Source organism: Chiloscyllium plagiosum, unplaced genomic scaffold (genome assembly GCF_037043375.1).
Source record: "Chiloscyllium plagiosum isolate Xiang-an unplaced genomic scaffold, Cpla_swu_hap1 HiC_scaffold_49, whole genome shotgun sequence".
In the NCBI taxonomy this organism is placed as follows: domain Eukaryota; kingdom Metazoa; phylum Chordata; class Chondrichthyes; order Orectolobiformes; family Hemiscylliidae; genus Chiloscyllium; species Chiloscyllium plagiosum.
The window spans coordinates 7,328,210-7,356,135 of record NW_028270187.1 but is presented as its reverse complement, the minus strand read 5'-3'; the positions used below and the strand labels follow the sequence as shown (position 1 = coordinate 7,356,135).

General features: G+C 42.6%; 3 protein-coding genes across 4 annotated transcripts; all 3 read right to left on the bottom strand.

The window, feature by feature from the left end:
- Nucleotides 1-7,582: 7,582 nt before the first annotated feature.
- On the bottom strand, nt 7,583-8,243 carry LOC122545919 (histone H2A-like). The gene has a single exon (XM_043684789.2). It carries the CDS (start codon nt 8,210-8,212, stop codon nt 7,820-7,822), a length of 393 nt encoding a protein of 130 aa, XP_043540724.2. The 5' UTR covers nt 8,213-8,243; the 3' UTR covers nt 7,583-7,819.
- A 334-nt stretch (nt 8,244-8,577) lies between these two features.
- LOC148135451 (histone H2B 1.2-like) lies at nt 8,578-20,222 on the bottom strand. 2 transcript variants are annotated; one of them, XM_087984850.1, is made up of 4 exons: nt 20,037-20,222; nt 19,325-19,433; nt 13,164-13,245; nt 8,578-9,862 (listed from the first exon to the last, which is right to left on the bottom strand). In XM_087984850.1, exon 4 carries the CDS (start codon nt 9,675-9,677, stop codon nt 9,297-9,299), a length of 381 nt encoding a protein of 126 aa, XP_087840976.1. In that variant the 5' UTR covers nt 9,678-9,862; nt 13,164-13,245; nt 19,325-19,433; nt 20,037-20,222; the 3' UTR covers nt 8,578-9,296. The 2 variants fall into 2 exon arrangements, with proteins under 2 accessions (XP_087840976.1, XP_087840975.1); XM_087984849.1 differs by having other exon boundaries at nt 8,578-13,245.
- Nucleotides 20,223-23,741: 3,519 nt separating this feature from the next.
- Nucleotides 23,742-24,435, bottom strand: LOC122544568 (histone H3). Its single transcript, XM_043683883.2, has one exon. It carries the CDS (start codon nt 24,412-24,414, stop codon nt 24,004-24,006), a length of 411 nt encoding a protein of 136 aa, XP_043539818.1. The 5' UTR covers nt 24,415-24,435; the 3' UTR covers nt 23,742-24,003.
- Between the last annotated feature and the right edge of the window lie 3,491 nt (nt 24,436-27,926).

Sequence of the window (27,926 nt, the reverse complement as noted above, 5' to 3'; positions counted from 1 at the left end):
AATGTAACTGTTTGAGAGAGTCTTGCATCACAGTGTTAGTCCCTGTTTCTGGTTCAGGAGGTGTGTGCAAAAATCAGACCTGGAGCAGCAGCAATAAAATCTCTAGGCCTCGATTCAGTTTACAGTGGACAACAGATGTTCGTGTCAGGTATGCTGTGATGTATTGTATGTCACAACGGGAGACCCCAGATGTTTTTGTTTATTCACTCTGGGGACGTGGACGTCGCTAGCTGAGCCTAGCATTTATTCCCCTTTGAGCAGGCGGTGGTGAGCCATCTTCTGGAACAGCTGTTGTCCATGTGCTGCCCACAATGCCATGAACTGGGAATTCCAGGGAAATTGAAAGTGAAATTGAAAATGAAAATGAAACTGGAAAGGCACAGCATCGGAGAAGCAGCAAAGTCAATGTTTTATTTGCAAATACAAATAAATCGTATATTAAACACAGGCAACTGGGGTGAAATGCATCCCTTGAACAGTATGAAAATAGTAGGGGCACTCTTGAGAGGGAGATTAGGAAGGCAAAAAGGGGGATATGAGATAGTTTTGGCAGGTAAGGTTAAACATAGTTCAAAGAGATGCTACAAGTTCATGCAGAGCAAGTTAGCAATTAGAGAGAGAGAGAGAGAGAAAGACACCTTAAAGATCAAAGAAGTAGTCGTTGTTGGCGTCAGAGCCTTTTCCCCTGAAAGAGAATGCAAACTCAGCAGGCAGGCAGAACTCAGGGTGTGTAGTCATGTGAAACCCAGTTAAGGCAGGAACAGAGGCAAAGGATCCTCTCCAGAGGCCAGCCTTTGAAGGGAAATCCATGACACACTCTGAATTTATAACAAAAAATTAGTATGTTTATAAATTTGCTGTTAACAATCACATACAACTTGATCACTTTGCTCCTCCCTCTTACTTTGTGAACCAAATCCTTTAAGACATCTAATCAATGATGGGCATTCCTTTAACAGACATCCGCTTCCCATGGCCTCATGGCATTAAACAGACACTATAATGACTAGTCCTTGCCATCTTGCTATGTATCCTCTTCACCACATTCCAAAGTTAATTGCTCCTTCAGGCCTCTCAGGCTGGCTTTATCTGCAGTCAGTTTGAATTCTGTTATTTATTGGATCTCATGTGCTTTCTTTATGAAATTCTGTTATTCCTCTTTTATTATCCACTGTTCTCATTATTTGCGTTAAAACTACCAAAAGCATTTAGTTTTAACTAGTTGCTAAAGGATTTGTGATAATGCTTTATGTTCTGGTTAGTTTAGGTATAAATATTTCTTAGTAAATTGTGGTTAATGACTGTGAGTAATCTATTTTGTCCAGGGCAAATGAGTCTACTTCTGAAAACTTACTAACTTTCACATGTAGGCATAAATGTTTTGGTTCCATGTATCAACTCTAACTAAAATTATTGCTTAATATTGCAAATTTATTAAGAAACAACTGTTTAATATGAAATAGCATACTAAACTCCCTAAGTAGCTACAGGACCAACAGTTAGCTATGTCTCGCACCTGGAGCTTATTCATTGGATAGTAATAATCACCTTTTTATTACTGAGCTGAGTATATTGCCTTGTTTGTCTTGGTGGCATGTTCAGATCTGGGATGGTTGCTGCTCAAGGCAACTGTCTTTGGAGTAGTTTTGTTCAACGGTCTCATTGTTTTCTTTACTTTAAGGCTGGGACAGACTGCTAGTCACATTCATCTCCTTTCAGCCATCTTGCATCTGAGTTCTAAAGCAGGTTGCCTTTTTATTTGTCAGCCAGTTTGTGTGAGCAGACATGGACCATTTTGCTACCAGCAGATCCAGTTCACCTCTGCAGTTCTGTTTGAATTTCAGAAGGTGGGAGGGGCAGAAAATGGATTGTCACATCAGTTTTTTTTACTGGGAAGCAAAATATATATATATTGATGTTTTGAAAACAGTACACAATATAGATGAGGAAATACTGGAGGTCTTTGAAAGCATATAGTTGGATAAATCTCAGAGATCTAATCTAGTGAATCCCAGGACATTGTGGGAAGTTAAGGAGGATATAACGGTTCCCATTGCAGAAATATTTGTATCATCTGTAACTATGCTGAGGTGCTGGATGACTAGGTATTGGGTAATATTTTGCAGTTGTTTTAAGAAAGGAAATAAGGAGAATCTGGGAAGTATAGACCTGTGAGTCTGACTTGCGTGGTGGGTACATTGTTGGAAGTGCTTCTGAAAGATAGGATTCAAATATACGGTTTGGAGAGGGGTGCTGGGAGAAGGCAAGGAATGATTAGGAATTGTCAGGATGGTTTGGTAGAAGGAAATTATATTTCCCAAGGTTGATTGACATTGTTGAGGGAGTATCTAAGAAGGTTGAGGACACAGTGGTAAACATTATTGACTTTGTCTTTGGTAAAGTCTTTGACAAGTTTCTGCATTGTAGACTAAATAGTAAGGTTAGATTACATGGGATTAAGGTTGAGCGTGCCAAATGGATATAAAATTGGCTTAACAGCAGGAGACTGAGAGGTGGTGGACAGTTGCTTTTCAGACTGGAAGCCTGTTACCAATGGCGTTCCACCCCAATCAGTGCTGGGTGCACTCTTGTTTGTTTGTTTTTTCATATGTAAATGATAGAGATGAGAATATAGTAGGCATGCTTAGTGAGTTTGCTGATGTCACCAAAATTGGTAGTATAATGGATAGTGAAGGCTATCTAAGCTTGGAAAGAAATCTTGATCAATTGAGTTGCAATTGAGGAATGGCAGATGGAGTTATTGAGCCGTTGCATTTTTACAAAGCAAACAATGTTAGGGCTTATACAACTACAAGTAGAGCCCTGGATAGAGCTGTAGAACAGAGAGACCTTGTGGATCAGCTGCATATTCTTGAAGTTTGTATCACATGTAGACAGTGTGGTGAAGAAAACATGTGGTGTGGTGTTTGCCTTTATTGCTTAGCCCTTTGAGTACAGGAGTTGGAAGATCATATTGAGGTTGTATAGGATGTTGGTGAGGCCTCTTCTGGATAACCATATCAAATTCTGGTCGGCCGGTTATTATGGGATACTATTGAGCTTGAAATGGTTCAGAAAAGATCTACTAGGGTGATACTGGGAATGTAGGGTTTCCATTATAAGAATAGGCTGTGACTTTTCTTTTCTGGAGCCTAAGATCTTGATGGGTGATAAGAATTTTGACAATCATGAAGACTATAGATAAGGTGAATGGTAGGTATGTATTTCATATGCTCAGGGATTGCAAGACTACAAGGCATACTTTTAACGTAAAAGGAAAAAGATTTTAAAAAGCAACCTTTTTTTACAACAATGTGGTTTGTGTGGAATTAGCTTCCAAAGGAAGTGATGCATGTGGGTACAGTCACAATAGTTGAAAGGCATTTCGATAAGTACAAGATTAGGAAAGTTTTGGAGAGTTATGGACCAAGAACAGGCCCGTGGGACTAATCTAGTTTGAGTTTATAGTGGGTATGGATTGCTACGACAGAATGATCTGTTTCAATGCTGTTTAACTGACTCTTGCTGTGAGGCAAATGTTCTAGTTTGTTCTCAGTTCACTTTGAAAGCATCTAAACTACAGCAGAAAGCCTCATTCAGAGCATCCTCAGTGTTTGGAAATTTAAGCATAAAATGAATCTGTGAAATTCAAAGATAGGGCACTTTTCCTGTTTGCCAGAGATCAAAATCAAGTTCATACCCCACAGGAGATGTAGCTCCTGAACTGGTCCAGTATTATCGAGCAACCTGAACAACTCGAAGAAGCTGCAGATGACTCTGCGGCCTCCATTATACTCCCTCTCTACGGACAGGGAGAACGCCCTACACAGGAACACATCAGAGTTAAAAGCACAGACGGTCAGCGACCACTCATTATAAACTTACTTGTGGAACTGAGCCAATTCAGCTCTTACTACGTTTAAACTAAGTAGCGGGGTGGGCCGGACACAAACTGGATGTTTAAAAAGGAAATTGAAGGGAAAGTTAGAACAAGGGAAGTCAAGAAATACAACTGTATCAATGAGGCAGAAAACTCAAAAAGGGATCATGCTGTAACGTTGAGTGAAATAGGAGTTGATGGGAAGGGTGAGGGCAGTCACAAATTAAAAATACTATACATGAATGCACGAAGCATTAGAAATAAGATGGATGAGCTTGAGGCTCTTTTGGAAATAACTGAGACGTGGCTTTAAGTGGACAGGGCCTGGGAAATGAATATTCAAGGCTACACGTGCTATCGTAAGGACAGACTGATGGGCAGTGGGGGTGGGGTGGCCATGTTGGTAAGGGATAATGTTCAGTCCCTTGCGCGGGGGGACCTAGAATCATGGGATGTAGAGTCAGTATGGATAGAGCTGAGGTAAAAACAATGACTGCAGATGCTGGAAACCAGATTCTGGATCAATGGTGCTGGAAGAGCACAGCAGTTCAGGCAGCATCCGAGGAGCAGCAGCAAAATTGATGTTTCGGGCAAAAGCCCTTCATCAGGAATAAAGGCAGAGAGCCTGAAGCGTGGAGAGATAAGCTAGGGGAGGGTGGGGGTGGGGAGAGAGTAGCATAGAGTACAATGGGTGAGTGGGGGAGGAGATGAAGGTGATAGGTCAGGGAGGAGAGGGTGGAGTGGATAGGTGGAAAAGGAGCTAGGCAGGTCGGACAAGTCAAGGGGACAGTGCGGAGTTGGAAGTTTGAAACTAGGATGAGGTGGGGGAAGGGGAAATGAGGAAGCTGTTGAAGTCCACATTGATGCCCTGGGGTTGAAGTGTTCCGAGGCGGAAAATGAGGCGTTCTTCCTCCAGGCGTCTGGTGGTGAGGGAACGGCGGTGAAGGAGCCCAGGACCTCCATGTCCTCGGCTGAGAAATTCTAAGGGTAAAAAGACCCTCTTGGGAGTTACCTACAGGCCCCCAAACAGTAGTCTGCATGTCGGATGTAAGTTGAATCAGGAGCTGAAATTGGCCAGTCGCAAAGATGTTACTACAGTTGTGATGGGGGATTTCAACATGCAGATAGACGAGGAGAATCAGGATGGTATTGGACCTCAAGAAAGAGACTTTGTGGAGTGCCTCGGAGATGGATTCTTAGAACAGCTGGTGCTGGAGCCTACCAGGGAGAAGGCAATTCTGGATCTGGTATTGTGCAATGAACCAGAATTGATCAGGGATCTCGAAGTGAAGGAGCCATTGGGAAGTAGTGACCATAATACAATAAGCTTCAATTTGCAATTTGAGAGGGAGAGGGTACAATCAGAAGTGACAATATTTCTGTTGAATAAAGGGAACAATGGAGCTATGAGGGAGGAGCTGGCCAAAGTTCAATGGTGCAATATCTTAGCAGGGATGACAGTAGAGGAACAATGACAGATATTTCTGGGTATAATGCAGAAGATGCAGGATCAGTTCATTCCAAAAAGGAAGAACGATCCTAGGAGGAGTCATGGGTGGCCATGGCTGACGAGGGAAGTTAAGAAACATATAAAGTTAAAAGAGAAAATGTATAACATAGCAAAGATAAGTGGGAAAACGGAGGACTTGGAAGCTTTTAAAGAACAGAGGATTACTAAGAAGGAAATACGCAGAGAAAACATGAGGTATGAAGGTAAACTGGCCAAAAATATAAGGAGGATAGTAAAGGCTTTTTTAGGTATGTGAAAGGCAAAAAAATGGTTAAGACTAAAATTGGGCCCTTGAAGACAGAAACAGGGGAATATATTACAGGGAACAAAGACATGGCAGAAGAATTGAATTGGTACTTCAGATCTGTGTTCACTGGGGAAGACACAAACAATCTCCCTGAGGTATCAGTGGCTGAAGGACCTGAACTTAAGGGAATTTATATTTGCCAGGAATTGGTGTTGGAGTGACTGTTCGGCCTGAAGATTGATAAGTCCCCAGGGCATGATGGTCTACATCCCCGTGTACTGAAGGAGGTGGCTCAACAAAGCGTGGATGCGTTGATGATTATTTTCCAGAGTTCGATAGATTCGGGATCAGTTCCTGTGGATTGGAGGGTGGCTAATGTTGTACCATTCTTTAAGAAAGGTGGGAGAGAGAAAGCAGGAAATTATAGACCAGTTAGTCTGATCTCAGTGGTGGGAAAGATGCTGGAGTATATTATAAAGGATGAAATTACTACACATCTGGATAGTAGTAACAGGATAGCTCAGCGTCAGCATGGAGTTATGAAGGGGAAATCATGCTTAACTAATCTTCTGGAATTCTTTGAGGATGTAACTCTGAAGATGGACAAGGGAGATTCAGCAGATGTAGTGTACTTGGACATTCAGAAAGCTTTTGATAAAGTCCCACATAGGAGGTTAGTGAACAAAATTAGGGCACATGTTATTGGGGCAAAGTACTAACTTGGATGGAAAGTTGGTTGGCTGATAGGAAGCAAAGAGTAGTGATAAACGGCTCCATTTCGGAATGGCAGGCAGCGACCAGTGGGGTACTGCAAGGATCAGTGCTGGGACCGCAGCTTTTTCAATATATGTTAATGATATAGAAGATGGTATTAGTAATAACATTAGCAAATTTGCTGATGATATTAAGCTGGGGAGCAGAGTGAAATGTGAGGAGGATGTGAGGAGATTACAAGGTGACCTGGACAGGTTAGGTGAGTGGTCAGATGCAGTTTATTGTGGATAAATGTATGGTTATCCACTTTGGTGGCAAGAACAGGAAGGCAGATTCCTACCTAAATGGAATCAATTTAGGTAAAGTGGCAGTACAAAGAGATCTGGGTGTTCTTGTACACCAGTCAATGAAGGTAAGCATGCAGGTACAGCAGATAGTGAAGAAGGCTAATAGCATGCTGGCCTTCATAACAAGAGGGATTGAGTATAGAAGCAAGAGGTTCTTTTGCAGCTGTACAGGCCCCTGGTGAGACCACACCTGGAGTACTGTGTGCAGTTCTGGTCTCCACATTTGAGGAAAGACATTCTGGCTATTGAGGGGGTGCAGCGTAGGCTCAAGAGGTCAATTCCTGGAATGGCAGGACTACCTTACACTGAAAGACTGGAGCGACTGGGTTTGTATATGCTTGAGTTTAGAAGACTGAGAGGGGATCTGATTGAGACATATAAGATTATTAAAGGATTGAACACTCTGGGGCAGGAAACATGTTTCCGCTGATGGGTGAGTGCCAAACCAGAGGACTCAGCTTAAAAATACCGGGTAGACCATTTAGGACAGAGATGAGGAGAAACTTCTTCACCCTTCTGTGTGGAATGCTCTGCCCCAAAGGGCAGTGGAGGCCCAGTCTCTGGATTCATTTAAGAAAGAGTTGGATAGAACTCTCCAGGATAGTGGAATCAAGGGTTATGGAGATAAGGCAGGAACAGGATACTGACTAAGGAGGATCAGCTATGATCATATTGAATGGTGGTGCAGGCTCGCAGGGCAGAATGGCCTACTCCTGCACCTATTGTCTACTAAATGCAGTTCAAGATAACTTGAAACTGCCTGTGAGCGAGGAGCACAGGGACTGAGTGATTCACTTATCGGACGACAATTAAAGACAATTACAGACCAATAAAAATGATGCACTGGGACCCTTGTTCGAATTGTGGTGTATAATTTATCCACGAAAAACATTTCACGCTCCTTGTGTCACAGCTCGAACGATGAATGGCTATAAGGGAAGGTTTCATATTAAATCACACAAACAGCGACAGTACAGTATCGAACAAAGCAGGGTCTGAAACCGGTATCAATTAAAGAAAAGTAATTCAATTTGACAGAGGGGAGAGTTTGGCTCCTTTCATGGATGATGTGAGTGGCTCTTAAAAGAGCCTTTGGGTTCTCAGATTCAAGAACACTCTCTTCACTTTTTAGCGGCGCCCCCAGCGGAAGTTTTCTTGGGCAGCAGCACGGCCTGGATATTAGGCAGCACCCCGCCCTGAGCGATGGTCACCCCTCCCAGCAGCTTGTTGAGCTCCTCGTCGTTGCGCACGGCCAGCTGCAGGTGCCTGGGGATGATGCGGGTCTTCTTGTTGTCCCGGGCCGCGTTGCCGGCCAGCTCCAGGATTTCAGCCGTCAGATACTCCAGCACCGCAGCCAGATAGACCGGCGCTCCGGCACCCACACGCTCAGCATAGTTACCCTTTCTCAGGAGCCTGTGAACACGGCCCACCGGGAACTGCAGGCCTGCCCGGGACGACCGAGACTTCGCCTTGGAACGAGCTTTCTCACTGCCTTTCCCTCCTCTTCCAGACATGGTCACAAGTATTTTCAGAGAGAATGCTGCACTCCGCTCACATTGCCATCCTAATATAGCTTCAGGAGGAATGGTGGGGCGGCCGTGTCTGATTGGTCCCATTGTCCAGCCCCGCCTAATGTTGTTTCAATTCCCAATCAGATATCTGCCTCATTCCCCAATCCGGAGAGGGCACGGGGAGGAGGGCGGAAAGTACCGGCACCAAATCATCAACCGCTTTTTTTTTTACAATTTGAAAAGCCCGCCAATATTTACCAACAAGTGGAGAGTTTAAACAGAAGAATGCACGAATTCTCGAGACAATTTACTTTTACATGAAAAGTGTACCGTTTATATTAACTCTCTACCTCATTCCCTGGCCTATTCGAACCTTCCCATTTCTGATCTTGAATTGGGATTTTGTAAACATTAAATACAAGCGGAAACAAAAAAGGCGCCAAACTCTGCAACTAATCATTTATTTCACATTTCAACAGCACCCCGATATACTGACAAAACATGAGATTACGACCTCCAGCGTAAGTGCATTAATAGTGAACACGATCGTTCGAGGATATTTTAAAGTTGCCCTCCCTATTGCACACGATGATAGATCAGTAAAAGCTTCACATTTGCTCTGCTACTTCTGCAGCTGTTTTAGTCTCAGTGCATTTTGCAAGGTTCTACGTCCGGACAATACCCGTGTGGAGGTTTGGAAATTAAAAATAAAGTAAAACCGGACACAGAGACCTTTCGTTTTGCTTGCCGGGGGCACTTTGCAGGTTCGTGCGCCACCGGGGCTTGTAGCTCCTGAACTGATCAAACAACAAAGAGTAACACGGACACATACGTGCAGCTGAAAATGACTCATTGGCGTTTAGAATATCTCTCCCCAGGCAAGGACTGCGGGATATACAAGACCACATGCGTGAATAAGACGTACACCGTCTCAGCGATCACTCATGAGTTTATAAACAACAAATACCGCAAACATTAATAGTACATACTCCAAAACAATTGGTTCAACTGTCTCGGGGAAGGTGTGGGTGGCTCTTAAAAGAGCCTTTGGGGTGTGGACGTGTAAACTTCAATGCAATGCGGTCCTTCACTTGGAGCTGGTGTACTTGGTCACCGCCTTTGTACCCTCCGACACGGCGTGCTTGGCCAGCTCCCCGGGCAGCAGCAGCCGCACGGCGGTCTGGATCTCCCGGGAGCTGATGGTGCTGCGCTTGTTGTAATGGGCCAGGCGGGAAGCCTCCCCCGCGATGCGCTCGAAAATATCGTTGACGAACGAGTTCATGATGCTCATGGCCTTGGAGGAGATGCCGGTGTCGGGGTGGACCTGCTTCATCACTTTGTAGATGTAGATGGCGTAACTTTCTTTCCTGGACCGCCTCCTCTTCTTGCCTCCCTTCGCTGGCGCCTTCTTGATGATTTTCTTCGCGCCCTTCTTGGAGGCTTGCTGGGCTTTCTTCTCATCAGTCATAGCGCCGCTCACTTTCAGACACAGAATAAGGGAAAGCGGACTCGGAGCTTCCTTTTTATAGACCGACGGTATCAGCAATGCTAATGAAGGATGGAGGAAAGCCTACCTCCTGATTGGCTACATTGTAGGCATGGTAGCTTCTGTCTGATTGGTTAGTTTGGGACTCAATGTGAATCTGGGAAGATCTGCAATACCATCGGAAACACAAACCGAAATTTTGTGAAGGGATCAAATTCCGAGCTCACTCTAAAATGTGAGATTCTAATTGTAATGTATTCTGCATCTTTTGATAATGGCTTTCTTTTCTCTTCCATTTTAAAATCGGCATCACATTTGTTGTCAAGTGAGAAAATGCACTGCAATCTGACAGGGAGTGTGTTTTACTCCTGGAAATGATGGAACTATTTGACAAATGGTTTTGGAGGAACATGGGAGTTAAGCAATGTTCTCTTTTGCTTGTTTCTTGCTCTACACTCTGAAGCTGAAGGACATTCTATAATCATCATCTCCTCTGTAAACTCCCTTCAGTTATCTTTTCCCCTATTCTTCTTCAAATCTCCAATGAGTATCAACCAAGGTATTCATACATTACTCAGAATAGCTGCCAGCGTGTGTATGATTGTCAGATCTACTCTGATTACCTCAATGAGTAAAGGGAACTGACGTACTGTGACCTGTGCCTTTTGCTTTCTGTTGACAACATGAATTTTACTCCCTGACTGTTTGTTTGGCTCCTCAATCAGTGTCAGCAGCCTCCTGCCAATATTTCAGTTCCTGAAATCTTACTTTGCACTACATTAGAATACATATTATTTGGTGCATTTCAGTTTCTAGCAGATTTTTTTTTCATTATGAACTTTGCTATGTGGATTTTCTCTGAACTTTATTTGATCACAAGTCATTTGTACTCACTCTGAACTGGTCACTGTTATTTAAGGACTATTTTGAACATGATACTTGTGCGAATTTTAATTGTGACAATCTTGTGTTATTTGTTTTATCACTGTGATTCCCTGCTTACACTGTGAGATAGTGTTGTTCAGAATTTCAGGTTGGTTAAGGGTTAGTTTACCTCTCGTTATTGGAAGTGTAAAACGGGAGTATGGTTTTGGATCTGCCCATGTGAGCTTTCGGGAGGTGAATGATTATTATTCTCTCACAATCTGTCCCTGTCAGTTTTTGCCATCTGAATGTGTGAGTGTAGTTGTATGTCTGTACCTGTCCGTTCTTCCACAGTGATTACATTAGTGTAATTATCACAATCCCAGAATGTCTCTGATGTGAGAATATGTTAGGCACTGCAATGGTAAATAACCTATCAGTCTTTGCTATGAGACTGTTTGTTTGACTGGCTTTATCAATCTGTACCCGTTTCTTTCTACTCAATGAATTTGTCTTTGTAATTTTCAGTCTCCGCTATGTTAATGTGGGAATGCTTTTATCAGTATTACCTTGTCCATTTCTCTGTTGGGAATATGTCAATGTGGTTATCAACATGTACCTGTCAGCTTCTGTTTTGTGAGTATCTCAGTTTAGTGTAGTGCAATGGTGATCACCTGTAATGTGACATGAACCCAAGGTCCCGGTTGAGCCCCTCCCTATGGATACCGAACTTAGCTATCAGCCTTTGCTCGGCCACTTTCCTCTCCTGCCTGTCCCGAAGTCCACCTTGGAGGATGGTCACCCGAAGGTCCGAGGCTGAATGTCCTGGACCACTGAAGTGTTCCCCAACTGGGAGGGAACCCTCCTGTCTGTTGATTGTTGTGCGGTGCCCATTCATCCATTGTCGTAGCCTTTGCTCGGTTTCTCCAATGTACCATGCCTCCGGGCATACCATACCCCACCACAGACAGACACACACACACATATTTTGTGTGGTGAATTTTTTTGTACTTGCAGAGTTACATTGCACTTTGCTCAAAAACTGCATACATTCATGTAGAACTCTGAGCTCAAAAACTGCATGAATTTATGTAAAACTCTGTTATCTCACTTTTTAGATTAGAATAATCTAAACATCAGGTCATAGACAGAGAACACAGGGGGCTAACACCTTCAACATATTGTCTAGCTATCACCATTGTTAACCGCTAACCCAAGAATGCAATTTTAAAAAAAAAGGGTTTTGTGATTTACACATGAAAGAAGTGAAACTATCACTGTATTCTAAGAGATGAAAGGCTTAACAGACAATCAATTCTTCAATGTACAATTTCAGTTACATCACACTGCAAATATTTGCTATAAATTCTGTGTTACGATCGAGCCCTCCACAATCACCTGATAAAGGAGCATCGCTCCGAAAGCTAGTGTGCTTCCAATTAAACCTGTTGGACTATAACCTGGTGTTGTGTGATTTTTAACTTTGTACACCCCAGTCCAAAACCGGCAACTCTGAATCATTCTAACTGATAACTGCCCTCGTATTCACATAACAGAAACAGACTGGTACAGATAGATAACTACACTGCCATATGCACACCAGAGAAACATTCAGGAACAGATTAAGCCAAATTTAGATATTCAAATGCATTTAGTTATCAAACTGTACCTGTCAGTTCATGTTCTGTGAAATGGGAGTGTTATCAACTTGTTCCTGTCAGTTTCTGCATTGTGAATATGGGAGTGCACTTATTAATCTTTCTAGGACAGTTACTATTGTGCAAAAGTGTGACTGTACTTACCTATCTGTCTGTGTCAGTTTCTGACATCTGAATGTAATTTTAGCTATCCTAACGTACCTGTCAGTTTTTCTTTTATCTCTGGGAATGAGAGTGTCACCTTCAGCCTCTACCAGATAGCAGTTGAGTTTGGTTATTGATCTGTAATGCCACTTTCTGATAGGTGAACATTTGAGCACAGTTATTCATCTGTAGGTGATTCTTTCTGATATCTGAATATGAAAGTGTAGTTGTCAACCCATTCCTGTTGGTATGTGCAATGAAAATAAGAGTGTGTGTGTCACTTTCTGTCATGTGAATCTATCCATGACAGTGCCTGCAAAAGATGGGGTGTGTGTGTGTGTGTGTAACTGCCCTGTTAATACGTGTCGTCATCAATGCGTTTTTGCTTGTTTCTGCAAAGTGAACAAGTGAACAAAGGTAGCAATGCATGCTTGTCAGTTTCTATTTGGTAAAGGGACGTATCTCTCTGGCAGCCACTAATATTCTCTGTGAGGGTGTGATTCGTTATGTGATACTTGTTATGAGGGTGATTTTAGACACAGATCTGTTTCAGTTCGTGAGTGCATATTTTCGACAAGAATTCAGACTTTCTAGTTTCAAAATTGTACAAATATCAATGAGCTGTGAATGGTGAATTTGTTCAAACTGGACACATGTGCATTGTGAATTGTGAGAAAAAAAACAAACTGATATTTTCTCAATTGTTTGAACATCTCTCTCTCAAACTGAGCTCAATGTGTAGCTCTCTCAATTCGCTCCGACAGTGGAAAGAATGTTCTTCGCTCTGAGTGCACTAACATACCTGCTGTTTGCTAGGAGCAGCTGGTCACACTTGGCTCTGTACCGAGGGAATATTACATTGTCTTGATCCTTCAAGTATTTGCCTGGAGGAAGACAGAAGTGAAATCTCCTGGGAATCACCATCAGCCAAGTTTGACCATCTTTAACTGATCAATGCAACATTCTGTTAATAATCATGAGGATATTGTATTTAAAGCCAGGAATTCAAACAGAACAACATGTCTGATTCTACTCTTGCTCCCATGTCTGGTGATTTTTCTTTTTGTTAATTCAATACCAATTGACTACGGTCCAGAAACGAACCAATAACTCTACAGTTCCATGAATGGGACTATCCAATACGAGTGGGTCTGTGAATATGAGTTTAGTTATTGAACTACTCATGTCAATTTATACTTTGTGAATAACAACCACACCCTCATATTCTGTACTTCTAAGCCTTGCTTAAATTAATTATGTATTCAAATAGCAGTGACTCAGTGACAGATTGATATAGAACTATAGATCCATTGAAATGACATTGCACATAAGAGGGCCATTTGGCTTATCTTGTACATTCCAACCCAAAGACACCAGATGGCCATTTAATCCCATCTTCCTGTTAACAGCCCATAACCCTGCAGCTGAGAGTACTGCCTATTTCTGCAATCTGAATTTAGTTTTCAATTTGTTCCTGCCAGTCTCTGTTTCATGGATATGTCAATGTAGCTATCAATTTGGACCTGTCAATTTTTCCTGTATGAATATTTGAATGGAGTTATCCATCTCTACTTTAAATGTCAAAATACAGTTATAAATAGATATGTCAGTCTCTCCAATGTGAATGTGTGAGTTTATTGAGCAGCCTATCCCTGTCAGTTTCTGGTCTGTTAATCTGAGAGTGTCAGTAATAACCTGTACCTGTCAGTTTCTGGTTTGTTAATAGATGAATGCAGTTATCAACATATACCTGCCAGTTTCAGTCAGTGTACATGTGGAAGTGCTGTTATCAATCTGTACCTGTCAGATTTTGCTGTGTGAATGTGACTGTCATTTTCAATGTCAGATGCTGCAATGAGAATGTGTGACTGTAGTTATCAATCTGTCCATGTCACTTTCTGCTATATGCATACAGGCGTGCAGTTATCAACCTATACCTAAGTTTCTGCTCTGTGTCTGTGGGTTTACTTATCAATCTATTGCTGTCAGTGTTTGCAATGTGATCAATCTTTCCTCATTAGTTTCTGTTCTCTGAATCAGAGTGTTTAATTATCAATGAGTAACTGTCAGTTTTTGGCTTTGTGAATGTGTAAATGCATTTATCATTCTGTACCTATCAAATTCTGCTTTAAGTTTTTCTGAGAGTTTAGATTAATCTGTCCCAGTCAGAATCTGTAAATGTAGTTACCAATCCATACCTGTCAGTTGTTCTGGCTGAATATGTGTGTGAAATTGTCAGTCTATCCCTGACCAATTCCACTGTGTGAATATGAGAAATTCATAAGCAACGCTTCCTGTCAGTCTCTGCAATGTGAATATGAAAGTGTATTTATCAATATTTCCCTGACAGTTTCTGCTCGGTGAGACAGTGCTGTGATCAATACATTCTGCCTTATGAATATTTGAGTGTCTTTATCAAATTATACTTGTCAGAAAATTTTCACTGCATATACAGAAGTTTAGCAGTCAGTTTTGTCAATGCGAATATGAGAGCACAGGTTTGAATCTATGCCTATCTGTTTCTGCCAAATCAATATGAGAGTGCAGTCTTCAATCTCTACCTGTCAGATTCTGTGTGAAATTGAGTGTACTTATCAAACTGTATCTGAGAATTTATGTTAAGTGAAAGTGGAAGTGTTGTTATCAAATTGTACCTGTGATTTTCTGTTTGAGACTAGAAGAGTGTAATTTCCAATTTCCCTGTCAGTGTCTCCTCCATATATCCGAGGAAATAATTAAATTATACCTGCCAGTTTTTGCTATGTGAATGAGAGTGCACATCTCAACCAATATCTGGCAGTATGAGTTGTGAGACAGTGTTGCTATTGGTCTGTACCTTTCAGTGTCTGTTATTTCAACATGTGAGTTTAGTTATCAATCTGTACCAGTCAGTTTCTGCTTGGTGAATATGTGAGTGCGTATATCAATCATTCCTTGTCAGTATCTGTGTTGTGAATATGTGAATGAGGTTATCAATTTGTAAACCTGTCAGTTTCAGACATGTACACATGGAAATATACCTGTCAGATTCTGCTCTGTGAATATGGATCTTTGTGAACATCCAAATATAGTCATTAATATGGACATGTTAGTTTCCACTATGTGAATACATGTGTATTTCCTAACCTACCCCTGTGAGTTTCTGCTGTCTGTCTATGAGAGTGTTGACATGAACATATAGCTGTAAGTTTCTGTTTGGTAACGTTCGAATGCCTTTATCAAAATGTATGTCAGTTTCTGTAATGTGAATCTATCAGTTCAGTCATCAATTTATGACTGTAACTTTCTGTTCTGTGAATATGTAAATGGTGGTTATCATCTGTACCTGTTAGTTTCTGCTTCACAAATGAATGAGGGTAGTTGTCCACCTGTTCCTGTCAGTTTGTGCTGTGAATGTGTCAGTGTAGTTATCAGTCTGCGTCTGCGAGGTGAATGAGAGAGTGTAGTTCCTAATATGTACCTCTGAGATTCTGATCTGTTATGTTTGAGTATCGTTATCAAACTGTACATGACCGTGTGTTTATCCCTCTGTGAACTTGGAAGTGTAGTAATAAATTTTTACCTGTTCAGTTATGTTATGGGAAAGTTCTTGTCAGTTTCCTCAAAGTCAGTGCAGTTATCCATCTGTGCCGGTCAGTTTCTGCTATGTGAATATATGAGTGCAAGTATCAATCTGTGTGTCTCAGTTTCTGCTACGTCAATAAGCAAGTTAAATTTTTGATCTGTATCTGTCAGTTTCAGATATGTGAATGTATGAATGCAGTTATTAATATATCCCTGAATGTTTCTACTTATAAAAATGCAAATATATTCCTGTCATTTTCTGCAAAGTGAATATGAAAATGTAGTTATCAATCTGTAACTGTCCGTTTCCATTCTGTGAACATACAAGTGTTGTAATCGATCTGTACCAGTCAGTTTCTGCAGTATGATTATTCTTGTATAATGCGGCACAGTGGCTTAGTGGTTGTCTCTGTTGCCTCACAGCACCAGGGACTTGGATTCAATTCCAGCCTCGGGTGAATGTCTGCGTGGAGTTTGCACATTCTCCTAGAGTCTGTGGGTTTCGTCTGGGTGCCGCAGTTTCCTCCCACAGTCCAAAGAACGGGTTAGATGAATTGGCCATGCTAAATTGCCCATAGTTTTCAGGGATGTGTGGGTTAGTTGCATTAGTCAGAGGTAAATGTAGGAATAATAAAATAAGGGAATGTTTCTGGTTGAGATAATCTTCAGAGGGTCAGTGTGGACTTGCCAGGCTGAACGTCCTGTTTTGAAACTGTACGGATTCTAATTCTAACTAAAAGTCCATACCTGAAAGTTTCTGCTAGATGAATTATTAAATATAAATTGATTAGTTATTAATCTCTCCCCATCAGTTTCTGATTTGATAATGTATGAATGCATTTATCAATCTGAATCTGCAATTTTTTGTATAATGAATATGGGAGTACAGTTACTGTTCTATGCCTGGAGACATAGGAGTGGAGGCTAGGAAACTTGGGGAAATATATATTGATATCTTGAAAAATATTTGATATCAGTCCACATGCCAAAAGTGGAGGTGTTAGATATGTTAAAAAAACATAAAGGTGTATCAAACTCTCAGACCTGATCAAGTATATCCCTTGATGTTGTAGGAAGCTGTATTGGTAATTTGAATAAATGATTGTTTTCTTACTTTTTTTAGAATATCTCAAAGGGAGGGTCAATATATCCCTGTCAGTTAATGCAATAGGAATGTGTGACTGTGGTTATCAATCTGTACCTGTCAGTTTCTATGTTAATATGTGGGTGCAGTTACCCATTTCAGTTTCTGCAATGTAAATGAGAGTATAATTATCAGTCTCGAGCTGTCAGCTTCTCCAACATCTATATGTGATGTTAGTTATGGAGTTGAACCTCTGTTAGTTTCTGCCAAACGAATGTGTGAGTGTCATCATCAATCTATCCCAGTCAGTTTCTGCAATTTGAATGGTTGAGAGTAGATATCAAGCTGTAACTGTTTCCGCCACGTGAATATGAGTTGAATATGAGAGTGTAGTTGTCAGGCTTTGTTTGTCAAACTGAGTATTGTTATTGATCTATACTTGTCAGATTCTGCCGTGCTTTATGCAATATGAAACAAGTGTTATTACTAATCTGTTCCTGTCAGTATTTGCTTTGTGAATATGATACATTTGTTATCAAACTTTCTCGGTCAGTAACTACAATGTGAATGTCAGGGTGTACTAATTTGTTCCTATCAGTTTCAGCTCTGTGTATTTAAGTGTGCAGTTATTAATCTGTAACTCTCAGTGTCTGCCATGTGAATGTGTGAGTGCATTTATCCTATCAACTTCTGTGTTGTGAATATGCTTATCAATTTGTACCTGCCAGTTCCGATATGTAAATATTGTCCTCAATTACTCCTTGTTGATTTCTCCTATTTGTGTTAGTGTGCAGTTAGTAATCTGTACATGAACTTTTCTGCAATGTGAACATCAGAATATAGTTACCAATCTGACTGCTCTGTAAATGTATAAGTACAGTCATCAAACTGTACATGCCAGCTTCTGCTTTGTGACTCTGAATTTAGATATTAATCTTTGCCTGTCAATTTCAGCTATGTGAATGTGTGAGTGCACTTATCAATATGCACCTGTTAGTTTCTGCTCAGTGCATTTGATTTGTGTCATGGATTGTGCAATGGGAAATTAAAGAGTTTTACAAATCCTATAGTGCAGACTCGAACTGGCAGGAATGATACCATGGGCTGTTCTTCAGGATGTCATCAGTTTTTCCTCAATGCATCGCTACATACTTTTGTGAATAATGTTGAGAAATGGATAGGTGTTACATTCCTTTGGTAGTGTCAAAAGGAAAGGGGAACAAACGAATAAATTGTATTGTAGCTGACTGACCACAATGTTCCTGCTACAGGAAAGAGAATTGGCTAGTTCACTTCATTATTCTATTGTGAGTATTACATAATCCTGCTCTGTGGTGTGACGGTGCAAGCTATGAGCAGTACTCTCCTGATGCTCTATGGAGCAATGAGGAAAGCAAAAAGTATTTTTGTCATACAGTGGAGAAGATTTAAATCATTCAGGCAAATTTATTGAACATGGTTGATCTTTTCTTGCAAAAAAAAAAATTTACAAATTACAAAATTGGCTAAATTTCTTTGTTGAATTAAAGGGTGATTACTTGATAATATTGTTAAATTGATGATATGACATTCGATTTTTTTGCTTTTTTGTGATATTTCATAGGGTGGGGAATTTGGGATTCTTTGTAGAATTTGAGACCAAGTCACACATTTTTTAATAAAAAAATTAATACTGGACAGTGTGAAAATGTAATTTCTATCCATGCAAGGTGAATATGTTGAGATCAGGTGGGGTTGGCAGCTCCTCTGCTGCCATGACACACTTATTGAAATGGAATGCTGGCTGAATGGGATTAGTTGCTTGTTTTGAGTAAACATTTTGTATATTATCATTTCTGTTTCCTACAGTGTAAATGTGTGTACATCGCTGTTAGTCTCTGTATCTTGTGTGTTGATATGGTGGTTCAATCTGAATCAGTCAGTACCTTTGTGTATGTGTGTGTGTGTTCTCAGTAATTATTCACTACTTGTCACATATGGCTGTTGACATCATACTTTTACATAATTTCATTGTTTATCTGGTTTGTGGCATTTAAAATGCCCTTTTAAAATGTAAACTTGATTAAGTACACCAATTGCCTACTTCAGACAACCAGTCAGCTTCAAAAATGCTGTGAATGGTAGTGGTCTATGAATTATATTAATTGAAACTGGGAAGATGTCTATGGAGAATGCAGAGAAAAAAGGAACTTGTCTTTCCGCAGTTGAGTCTGACTGTTTGCTTGTTTGGATACATCTCTGGAAATTGAGCTCAAACTAAGTCTGATCCAGTCTGCTCTGTACCTGTGGAAAGGTTGCTCTCTGCTTTCACATACCTGCTGTTTGTTTGAAGCAGCTGGTCACAAAGCAGCTTTGTACTTAGGAAATATGACATTGTCTTCATCATTCAAATACTTGCTTGGACAAAGACGGAAGATGTTTCAGCTGTAAATCAACATAAGTCAAGTTAGGCAACATTAAACTGATCAGTGTGGTAGTCAGTTAATAATCATTAAGGTATTTTTAAACCTAGCAATTTAATCAGAACCAGGTTTCAATTCCACTCTTTCCAAGTTGCTCCTGGTCTCCTTTTCTTTTATTTGCATCTTTGCAACAATTGGGTGATATCCAGAAGTAACATCTGCACACATCCATGAATGGGAATTCCTGAAGCAGCTACAATGCTGACATACATCAATAGCAAGATGCCAATACACTAAATGTTGAAGGAAAGAACAAGGGACGCTATGTCTAATGTCCTTTATAGAATTGTCACAAAATTATGGTCTGTGCTTCCATTATTCACCGCCCCATATCAACGAACAGCGTGAAACAGAAGCCAAACAGAATTCCCATCAGTGTTTAGGGGATTAAAAACCACAAGAATGTCCCACAGCAGCTTCTTCCCGCTCTGCCTCCCTCAGCAGGCCCACACACAGCCCGAGAAAGGCCTCTCTCTTCCCCCCAGCCCGCTCACTCCAAGTTCCGGGACCAGTTCCTGCTCCGCTCGGCCTCTTACAAACAGCCCCCGGTTCTCCCTGAACTCACCCCGAATCAATCCCGGTCTCGGAGCCCCCTCTGTGTCCCAGGCTCCCATCCCGATGTGCTGCTGGAAGGAGCCTGCTGTTCCCTCGCTTCCCTGGGCGCTGATCTCTCCATTGCGGTCTGTTTCAAACAAACCTCTTGCACTCACTGAGTAAATGCTCCTCAATGGCAGCGCTGGGGGAGGGCCTCACGCATGCGCTCCTCTACTCAGGAACAGTCAACATTGGGGAAGGGGCAGCATTGCGCATGCGCTGCTTCAGGTTGCCAGAATAAATCATTCACAATGAGCCGACAGTGATAGCAGCAATGTTAAACCCAGACCCAGTATGGGGGTTAGGATCAAAACACAAATATTACTTCCAAAAAAACGGAGAGACTAAATGAGCTTGGATTGTTTTTTTCTAGAGCAGAGATGTCTGAGGTGGTGGCACATGATTGTGGTGTGGAAAATTATGAGGCGTATGGAGAGGGTGAATGTAGAGAAGCCGTTTCCCTTGTTTGAGCGATCAATCACAAGTGATGATTGGGTTCGAATATGGTAACGGATATGGATTCTCACTATGGTGTAGAGTAAGGGGTAAATATATTGAGGGAAAATCTCTTTCACTCAGCAAGTCATGGAAATCTGGAAAATACTGCCTGGGAAGGCAGTGGAGCCCAGAAACCTTAACCTTGAAAAAGTATTTGGATGAGCACTTGAAATGTCATACCATTTAAGGATATGGGACAAGTGCAGAGAATTAGCAAACCTTCAGTGGTAGTCATTGTGGGTGCAGACACGATGCCTGAAGGGCTTTTCTGTGCTGTATGAGTATATGCACGTCAGCTTTTGCTCAGGGTGCAGTGCTTAATTTGTACCTGTCAGTCTTTGGTTTCTGACTATGTAATTGCATTTATCATATGTCACCTGTCAAGTTTTTGCTGTGTATATATATGAGAGTCTACTTATCAACCTGTAACTTTCAGGTTGTAGAGACATACAGCCTTTGATCCAACTAGTGCACACTGACCAGATACCCTAAACTAATCAAATCTCATTTGCTAGCATGGAGTCATAGAGATATATAGCACAGAAACAGACTCTTCGGTCCAACCCGTCCATGCCGACCAGATATCCTAACCCAATCTAGTCCTACCTGCCAGCACCCAGCCCATATCCCTCCAAAACCTTCCTATTCATATACCTTTTAAGTGTTGCAATTGTACCAGCCTCCACCACTTCCTCTAGCAGCTCATTACATACCCGCACCATCCTCGTGTGAGAATGTTGCCCCTTAGGTCGCTTTTATATCATTCCCCTCTCACCCTCTAGTTCTGGACTCCCCGATCCCAGGGAAAAGACTTTGTCTATTTACCCTATCCATGCCCATCATAATTTTGTAAACCTCTATAAGGTCACCACTCACCTTCAGGGAAAACAGCCCCAGTCTGTTCAGCCTTTCCCTATGGCTCAACCCTGGCAACATGCTTGTAAATCTTTTCTGAACCCTTTCAGATTTCACAACATATTTCCGATAGGAAGGAGACCAGAATTGCATGCAATATTCAACAGGGGTCTAACCGATGCCCTGTACAGCCGCAAAATGACCTCCCAACTCTTGTATTCAATACTCTGAACAATAAAAGAAAGCATACTAAACGCCTTCTTCACTATCCTATCTACATGTGACTCCACTTTCAAGGAGCTACGAACCTGCACTCCAAAGTCTCTTTGTTCTCCAACACTCCCTAGGACCTCACCTTGCTCAGGGTTCTGTGTTATCACGGAGACATTTGGTTTCGACTTGAACGTAGACATTGTTGAAATTTCTTTTGTTTGAAAATGAGATTTATTCTGCATTTGTCTATTCATCTTGCTTTTTTTTTATTGTTGCACATTGTTTAATTATTGTGTCTTCAGTGCCATTTCCCCTTGCTGTGGAGCATTCGTGAGTCATTTTTCAGCTGTTTCTATTTCTTGAAGTTACTTCATCAGTTCCGGAGCCACCATTCACGGTGGGATATGAACAGTGAATATTACCCCCGGAAAACGAATAAGAAACGTGCCCCCGTCTTTGACTACGAAGAGAAGATGCATCTTACGATTGGCGGTCTAAGTCTTTAGTTCTATGCCTGGTCGACTAGAACCTGGGTCTCTGGCGCTGTTTCGTCTGATTTCAGATTACAGTAAATGAGGCTTTCTGCTGTCGGTGAGAGATTTTCAAAATGAACCGAGATCAAACCAGAACAGCTGCAGGACTGGGATGGCAAATGTGGAGCTTTTGCTGATGTCAGAACTAGTGCCAAAGGGCAGGGCGACATTAAAATATTGTCTAAAGACGATTAATATGCTCACCCGGAAGAACGTTCTGTGATGTTTAATCAACATACCGGAGTGTTTTTGAAATGTAAAATGAAGAGATTAATTGCATATTGCAGTTCCTGGCACTTCTTTTGTGTTTCTGCCAGTTCTTCAGGTCCAGAAAAGAAAAAAAAATGTCGAAAGAGATAGATGCGGTTAGGCAAATGGATGAACGAGAAAGATTGTCTGAAGTATGATTTGGAGATGCCGATGTTGGACAGGGCTGTACAAAGTTAAAAATCACACAACACCAGGTTATAGTCCAACAGGTTTAATTGGAAGCACTAGCTTTCAGAGACATCCACCTGATGAAGGAGCAGTGCTCCGAAAGCTAGTGTGCTTCCAATTAAACCTGTTGGACTATAACCTGGTGTTGTGTGATTTTTAACTTTGTCTGAAGCATATATTTGTAACCCAATTAATTGATGGATTCTCCTCTGAACAACGTCCTCTTTTTCAATGTAAAACATACTCCGTTGTTTGTAAATCGGCGGGCTTTTCAAATTGGAAAGAAAGTTGTTGATGATTTGGCGCTGGCTTCAAGAGAAGGAAACGTGCCCTCTCTACTCCCTGCCTCTTGGGAGCATATTAAACACCAGTAAATCTTTTTTTTTCCTGTTTGCTGCTATTTGCTCAAGTTACTCTCTAACATTTGATTATTCCAGGAACTACAAGCCCCGGTTGGGATGTGAGCCCTGATTGTCACCCCCGGGAAACAGACCCACGGGTAGATACATTTACACACTGATATTTTTCAATTTCCAAAACTCCGCGCGGGTTCTGTTGGGTGGGAATGATGATTGAATGATTTAAATGAGGCTTTCTGCTGTCAGCTAGAAGCTTTCAAAATGAACGAGATCAAACCAGAACCAGAACAGTTGCCGGACAGGAAGTTAATGTGGAGCTTTTGCAATAAAGGAGCACGATATTAAAATAATATCTCAAGAGCGTTGTTCGTTATTAATGCGCTCATGGCAAAGAACGTTCATGAAATCCTGACAGGGCTGAATGAGGGCATTCGGCCCATCGAGTCTGAACCTCCCCTCCGAAGAGGATCTCGAATCCTTTAAATAGCTTCTGGACTCAGTACCCTAAAGAAAGATTGTGTGAATTGGACTTTTATAATCGAAAAGCAAATTAATGACTCAGTACGAATGCGTTGTGTTCTGTAAAACGGCCTTCTCTGATCTACATCGTGGCGGGACTTTCAAATGTGAAAGAAAAAGGTTGATGATTTGGCGCCATGTTTTCCCGCCTGCTTTCTCAGCAATGACCATACACTTACAGCTGGTGGGAACACCAAGGGAGACAATGAGAAGAGAGGAGATTTCATCCGGAATAAACATTCCCCGACCTAATATATTGTGTGAAAATTACATAACATTCATGGCAATGTACTAATCACTGCTGCTGAAAGCCGTGTGTTCCGACTAACTCCCCTCGGCTCGCCTGGATTCAAAGTATATGTAATAACAACAGAATTGACTTAGTGCGGCGAGAACAAATTAATGCTATGCTCTCAGGTCCCCTATCGCTTCCCGCTCTCTCTGGATGGTTTAGTGGCTCTGAAAAGAGCCGTTGTTTTTCTCTTACTCTCGGGGTGAATGTGCCGGACCGGCCAGGCTCCGTTTAGGCGCGCTCCCCGCGGATCCGGCGGGCCAGCTGGATGTCTTTGGGCATGATGGTGACCCGCTTGGCATGGATGGCGCAGAGGTTGGTGTCCTCAAACAGTCCCACCAGGTAAGCCTCGCTGGCCTCCTGCAGGGCCATCACCGCCGAGCTCTGGAAGCGCAGGTCGGTCTTGAAGTCCTGAGCGATCTCTCGCACCAGGCGCTGGAAGGGCAGTTTGCGGATCAGCAGCTCGGTGGATTTCTGGTAGCGGCGGATCTCCCGCAGAGCCACCGTGCCGGGCCTGTAACGATGAGGCTTCTTCACTCCGCCCGTGGCCGGAGCGCTCTTGCGGGCCGCTTTGGTCGCCAGCTGCTTGCGGGGAGCTTTCCCTCCGGTGGATTTGCGCGCTGTCTGCTTGGTTCTGGCCATTCTCTTCTACTCGCTGTAACACACAGGTTACTACTGTCAATGCTGAGGATGCTGCGGTGCTGCCTATTTAAGGGACTAGAGAGCCCGCCCTAGAGCTGGGATTGGATACAGCCCTGTCCCTCAGCCCACAGAGAAACAGCTCCGGAAGGGACAGTAAAGGCAGGAAAAGAATTGTTGGAGTCTGATTGGGTAACGTGAAATGACAGTTGGTCAGTTTGAAAATGCCCGCCAAATTCACCCTCACAAACCCTGAAATTAAATTAACCATTCAAACGCAAAGCAACTAAGATGAAATTTAATATTTTATAGTAATTCTTTAAAACCTAGTTAGCTGGCAGCGCGGACAGGAGGCGGGATCATTGCCTGACCTGTTTGTAACAGGCAGGAGGAAAGCGCGGGGTTTAAAACAGCCCAGACAAACTGAACAACCGAACTTGTACCGGCCTTTAATCTAAATAACCCCGCCAATTTAAACATCTTAAAAGCTAATACAGTGGATACGATAAAAGGACAGAATCTCACTTTATCTGTTATTATTTTAATTACCCCCAGATTGTAATTAGCCCGAAGACAATGTGGAATTGCTACCTGAACTGTCTGTAACAGGCAGATGGAAGGAACACGCCATGAAAACATCCGCAGCGTCTCAGAATCAAAACTGAACAAAGTAACATCCCTGAACGGGTCAATGAAATACAAATACTACAATATGTCACATTCGTGACTCGGGACAGTTATAAGTCGCAAAGTGAAATAACCAGGTGAAGATCAATAAACCTTCCGTATGTGATACCTTCCCCATTCACAGGTCTCCGCTTTCGTAAACCATGGCACCGTGGGGAGTGTTTATTTGAGTAATTCAGATCAATGAATATCTAAGGCAGGTCTGCGCTTGGCGCTGGGACGGGGATCATTGGATCCGGGCTCAGCTCTTTCCTGAGATGTGGGTGGCTCTGATAAGAGCCTTTGGGTTCAGATGATTATACATTACACTGACTGGTTCATTTCTTTGCTGCTGTCTTGGTCACTTTCGCCTTGGGCTTGGCCTTGCTTTTAGCCGGTTTGCTGAGGGGTTTAGGGGCTCTAGGGCCCTTGGCCTTTTTCACCTTCTTCACGGGAGTCCGTTTCTTTGGCGCTGCTTTGCTCACCGCTTTCTTTGGCGGTGCCGCCTTCTTGCCGTTCGCTTTCTTGGCCTGGGATTTCTTTGCTGTCGCTTTCTTGGTCTTCACGGCCCGTTTCTTGCCGGTCGCTGATGTTCCCGCCTTCTTTTCCGCTTTTGCCTTGATTGGATTTTTAGGGAGTTTGAAGGAGCCGGAGACGCCCTGGCCCTTGACCAGAACAAGGGAGCCGTTCGCCAGGCACCTCCTGATACTCACCCTGATCTGTGCCTTTCGCTTTCCCACATCGATCCCGCTTCTCTCCAGCGCCTTCTTTATAGCGGACAGAGACGCCCCTTTGCGATCCTTGATATCCCCGACAACCTTCAGAATCAGCTCTCCCAACCCGGGACCGGATGTTTTTTTTCCCTGGGAGCCGCCGCCTTCTTCTTGGGAGTCTTGGCTTTGGTGGGAGCAGCGGCTCTGTCGCTCATGTTGAGAACTCTGCGCTGAATCTCTCTGGGTCAGTCTGAACTGGGTCAGCAATGAAGCTGCTGGGGGCGGCACTGAGCAACTTCAAGGCAGCAAGCGGACGGCGCAGGGACAACTTGCTCCTGGTGCCTCTCTGTGTTTCTCTAACGGCCTAAACTCTCCGATTCCTCTGAAATTCCGCATCTCCAGAGAGGCAGACTCGATCGCTCCTCACCCTGACAAAGGAAGCTTTACGGCCGAAAAGTTTTCACTCGAATCGATGGCTCCGTTGTCGAGTTAGATGCATTTTGCTGATGCACTGATGGGGCTCTCTGAGCTGAGCGGCGACATTGTCGCTACTTTTGGACCGAAATCTTGAAACCAACAAATATATTGCCTTGAATTGAAAATATTTTTGAGTTTCGAAAGAGAGACTTGGAAATATCATAATATAACGGACACACAAACACAGTTACGTTAGACTAACCGCCCGCCCTTTTCCTACAATCTATCTGACACAATATTCACAGTCACACGCCAGAAATATCACCAAATGTAAGTGTGGAAGAACAGAATTTAGAACATAGAACAGTACAGCACAGAACAGGCCCTTCAGCCCACGATGTTGTGCCGACCACTGATCCTCATGTATGCACCCTCAAATTTCTGTGACCATATGCATGTCCAGTAGTCTCTTAAATGTCCCCAATGACCTTGCTTCCACAACTGCTGCTGGCTTCGCATTCCATGCTCTCAACTCCCTGTGTAAAGAACCCGCCGCTGATATCCCCTCTGTACTTTCCTCCAACCAGCTTAAAACTATAACCCCTCGTGTTAGTCATTTCTGCCCTGGGAAATAGTCTCTGGCTATCGACTCTATCTCTGCCTCTCATTATCTTGTATATCTCAATTAGGTCCCCTCTCCTCCTCCTTTTCTCCAATGAAAAAAGTCCGAGCTCAGTCAACCTCTCTTCATAAGACAAGCCCTCCAGTCCAGGCAGCATTCTGGTAAACCTCCTCTGAATCCTCTCCAAAGCATCCACATTTTTACCTATAATAGGGCGACCAGAACTGGACACAGTATTCCAATTGCAGTCTAACCAAAGTTTTATAGAACTGCAACAAGATCTCATGACTGTTAAACTCAATACCCCTGTTAATGAAAGTCAAAACACCATATGCGTTCTTTACAACCCTGTCCACTTGGATGGCCATTTTAAGGGATCTATGTACCTGCACACCAAGATCCCTCTGTTCCTCCACACTGCCAAGAATCCTATCCCTAATCCTGTACTCAGCTTTCAAATTCGACCTTCCAAAATGCACCACCTCACATTTATCCAGGTTGAACTCCATCTGCCACCTCTCAGCCCATCTCTGCATCCTGTCAATGTCCTGCTGCAGCCTACAACAGCCCTCTATACTGTCAACGACACCTCCAACCTTTGTGTCATCTGCAAACTTGCTGACCCATCCTTCAATCCCCTCATCCAAGTCATTAATAAAAATTACAAATAGTTCAAAAATTACAAAACCCTGTGGAACACCACTCACCACAGACTTCCAGGCAGAATATTTTCCTTCTACTACCACTCGCTATCTTCTGTTGGCCAGCCAATTCTGTATCCAGACAGCTAATTTTCCCTGTATCCCACTCCTCCTGACCTTCTGAATGAGCCTACCATGGGGAACCTTAGCAAATGCCTTGCTGAAGTCCATATACACCACATCCACACCTCGGCCCTCATCAACTTTTCTAGTCACATCCTCAAATAACTCGATAAGGTTTGTGAGGCATGACCTGCCCCTTACAAAGCCATGTTGACTGCATTTAATTAAGACATGCTCTTCCAGATGGGGCGGCATGGTGGCACAGTGGTTAGCACTGCTGCCTCACAGCGCCAGAGACCCGGGTTCAATTCCCACCTCAGGTGGAGTTTGCAC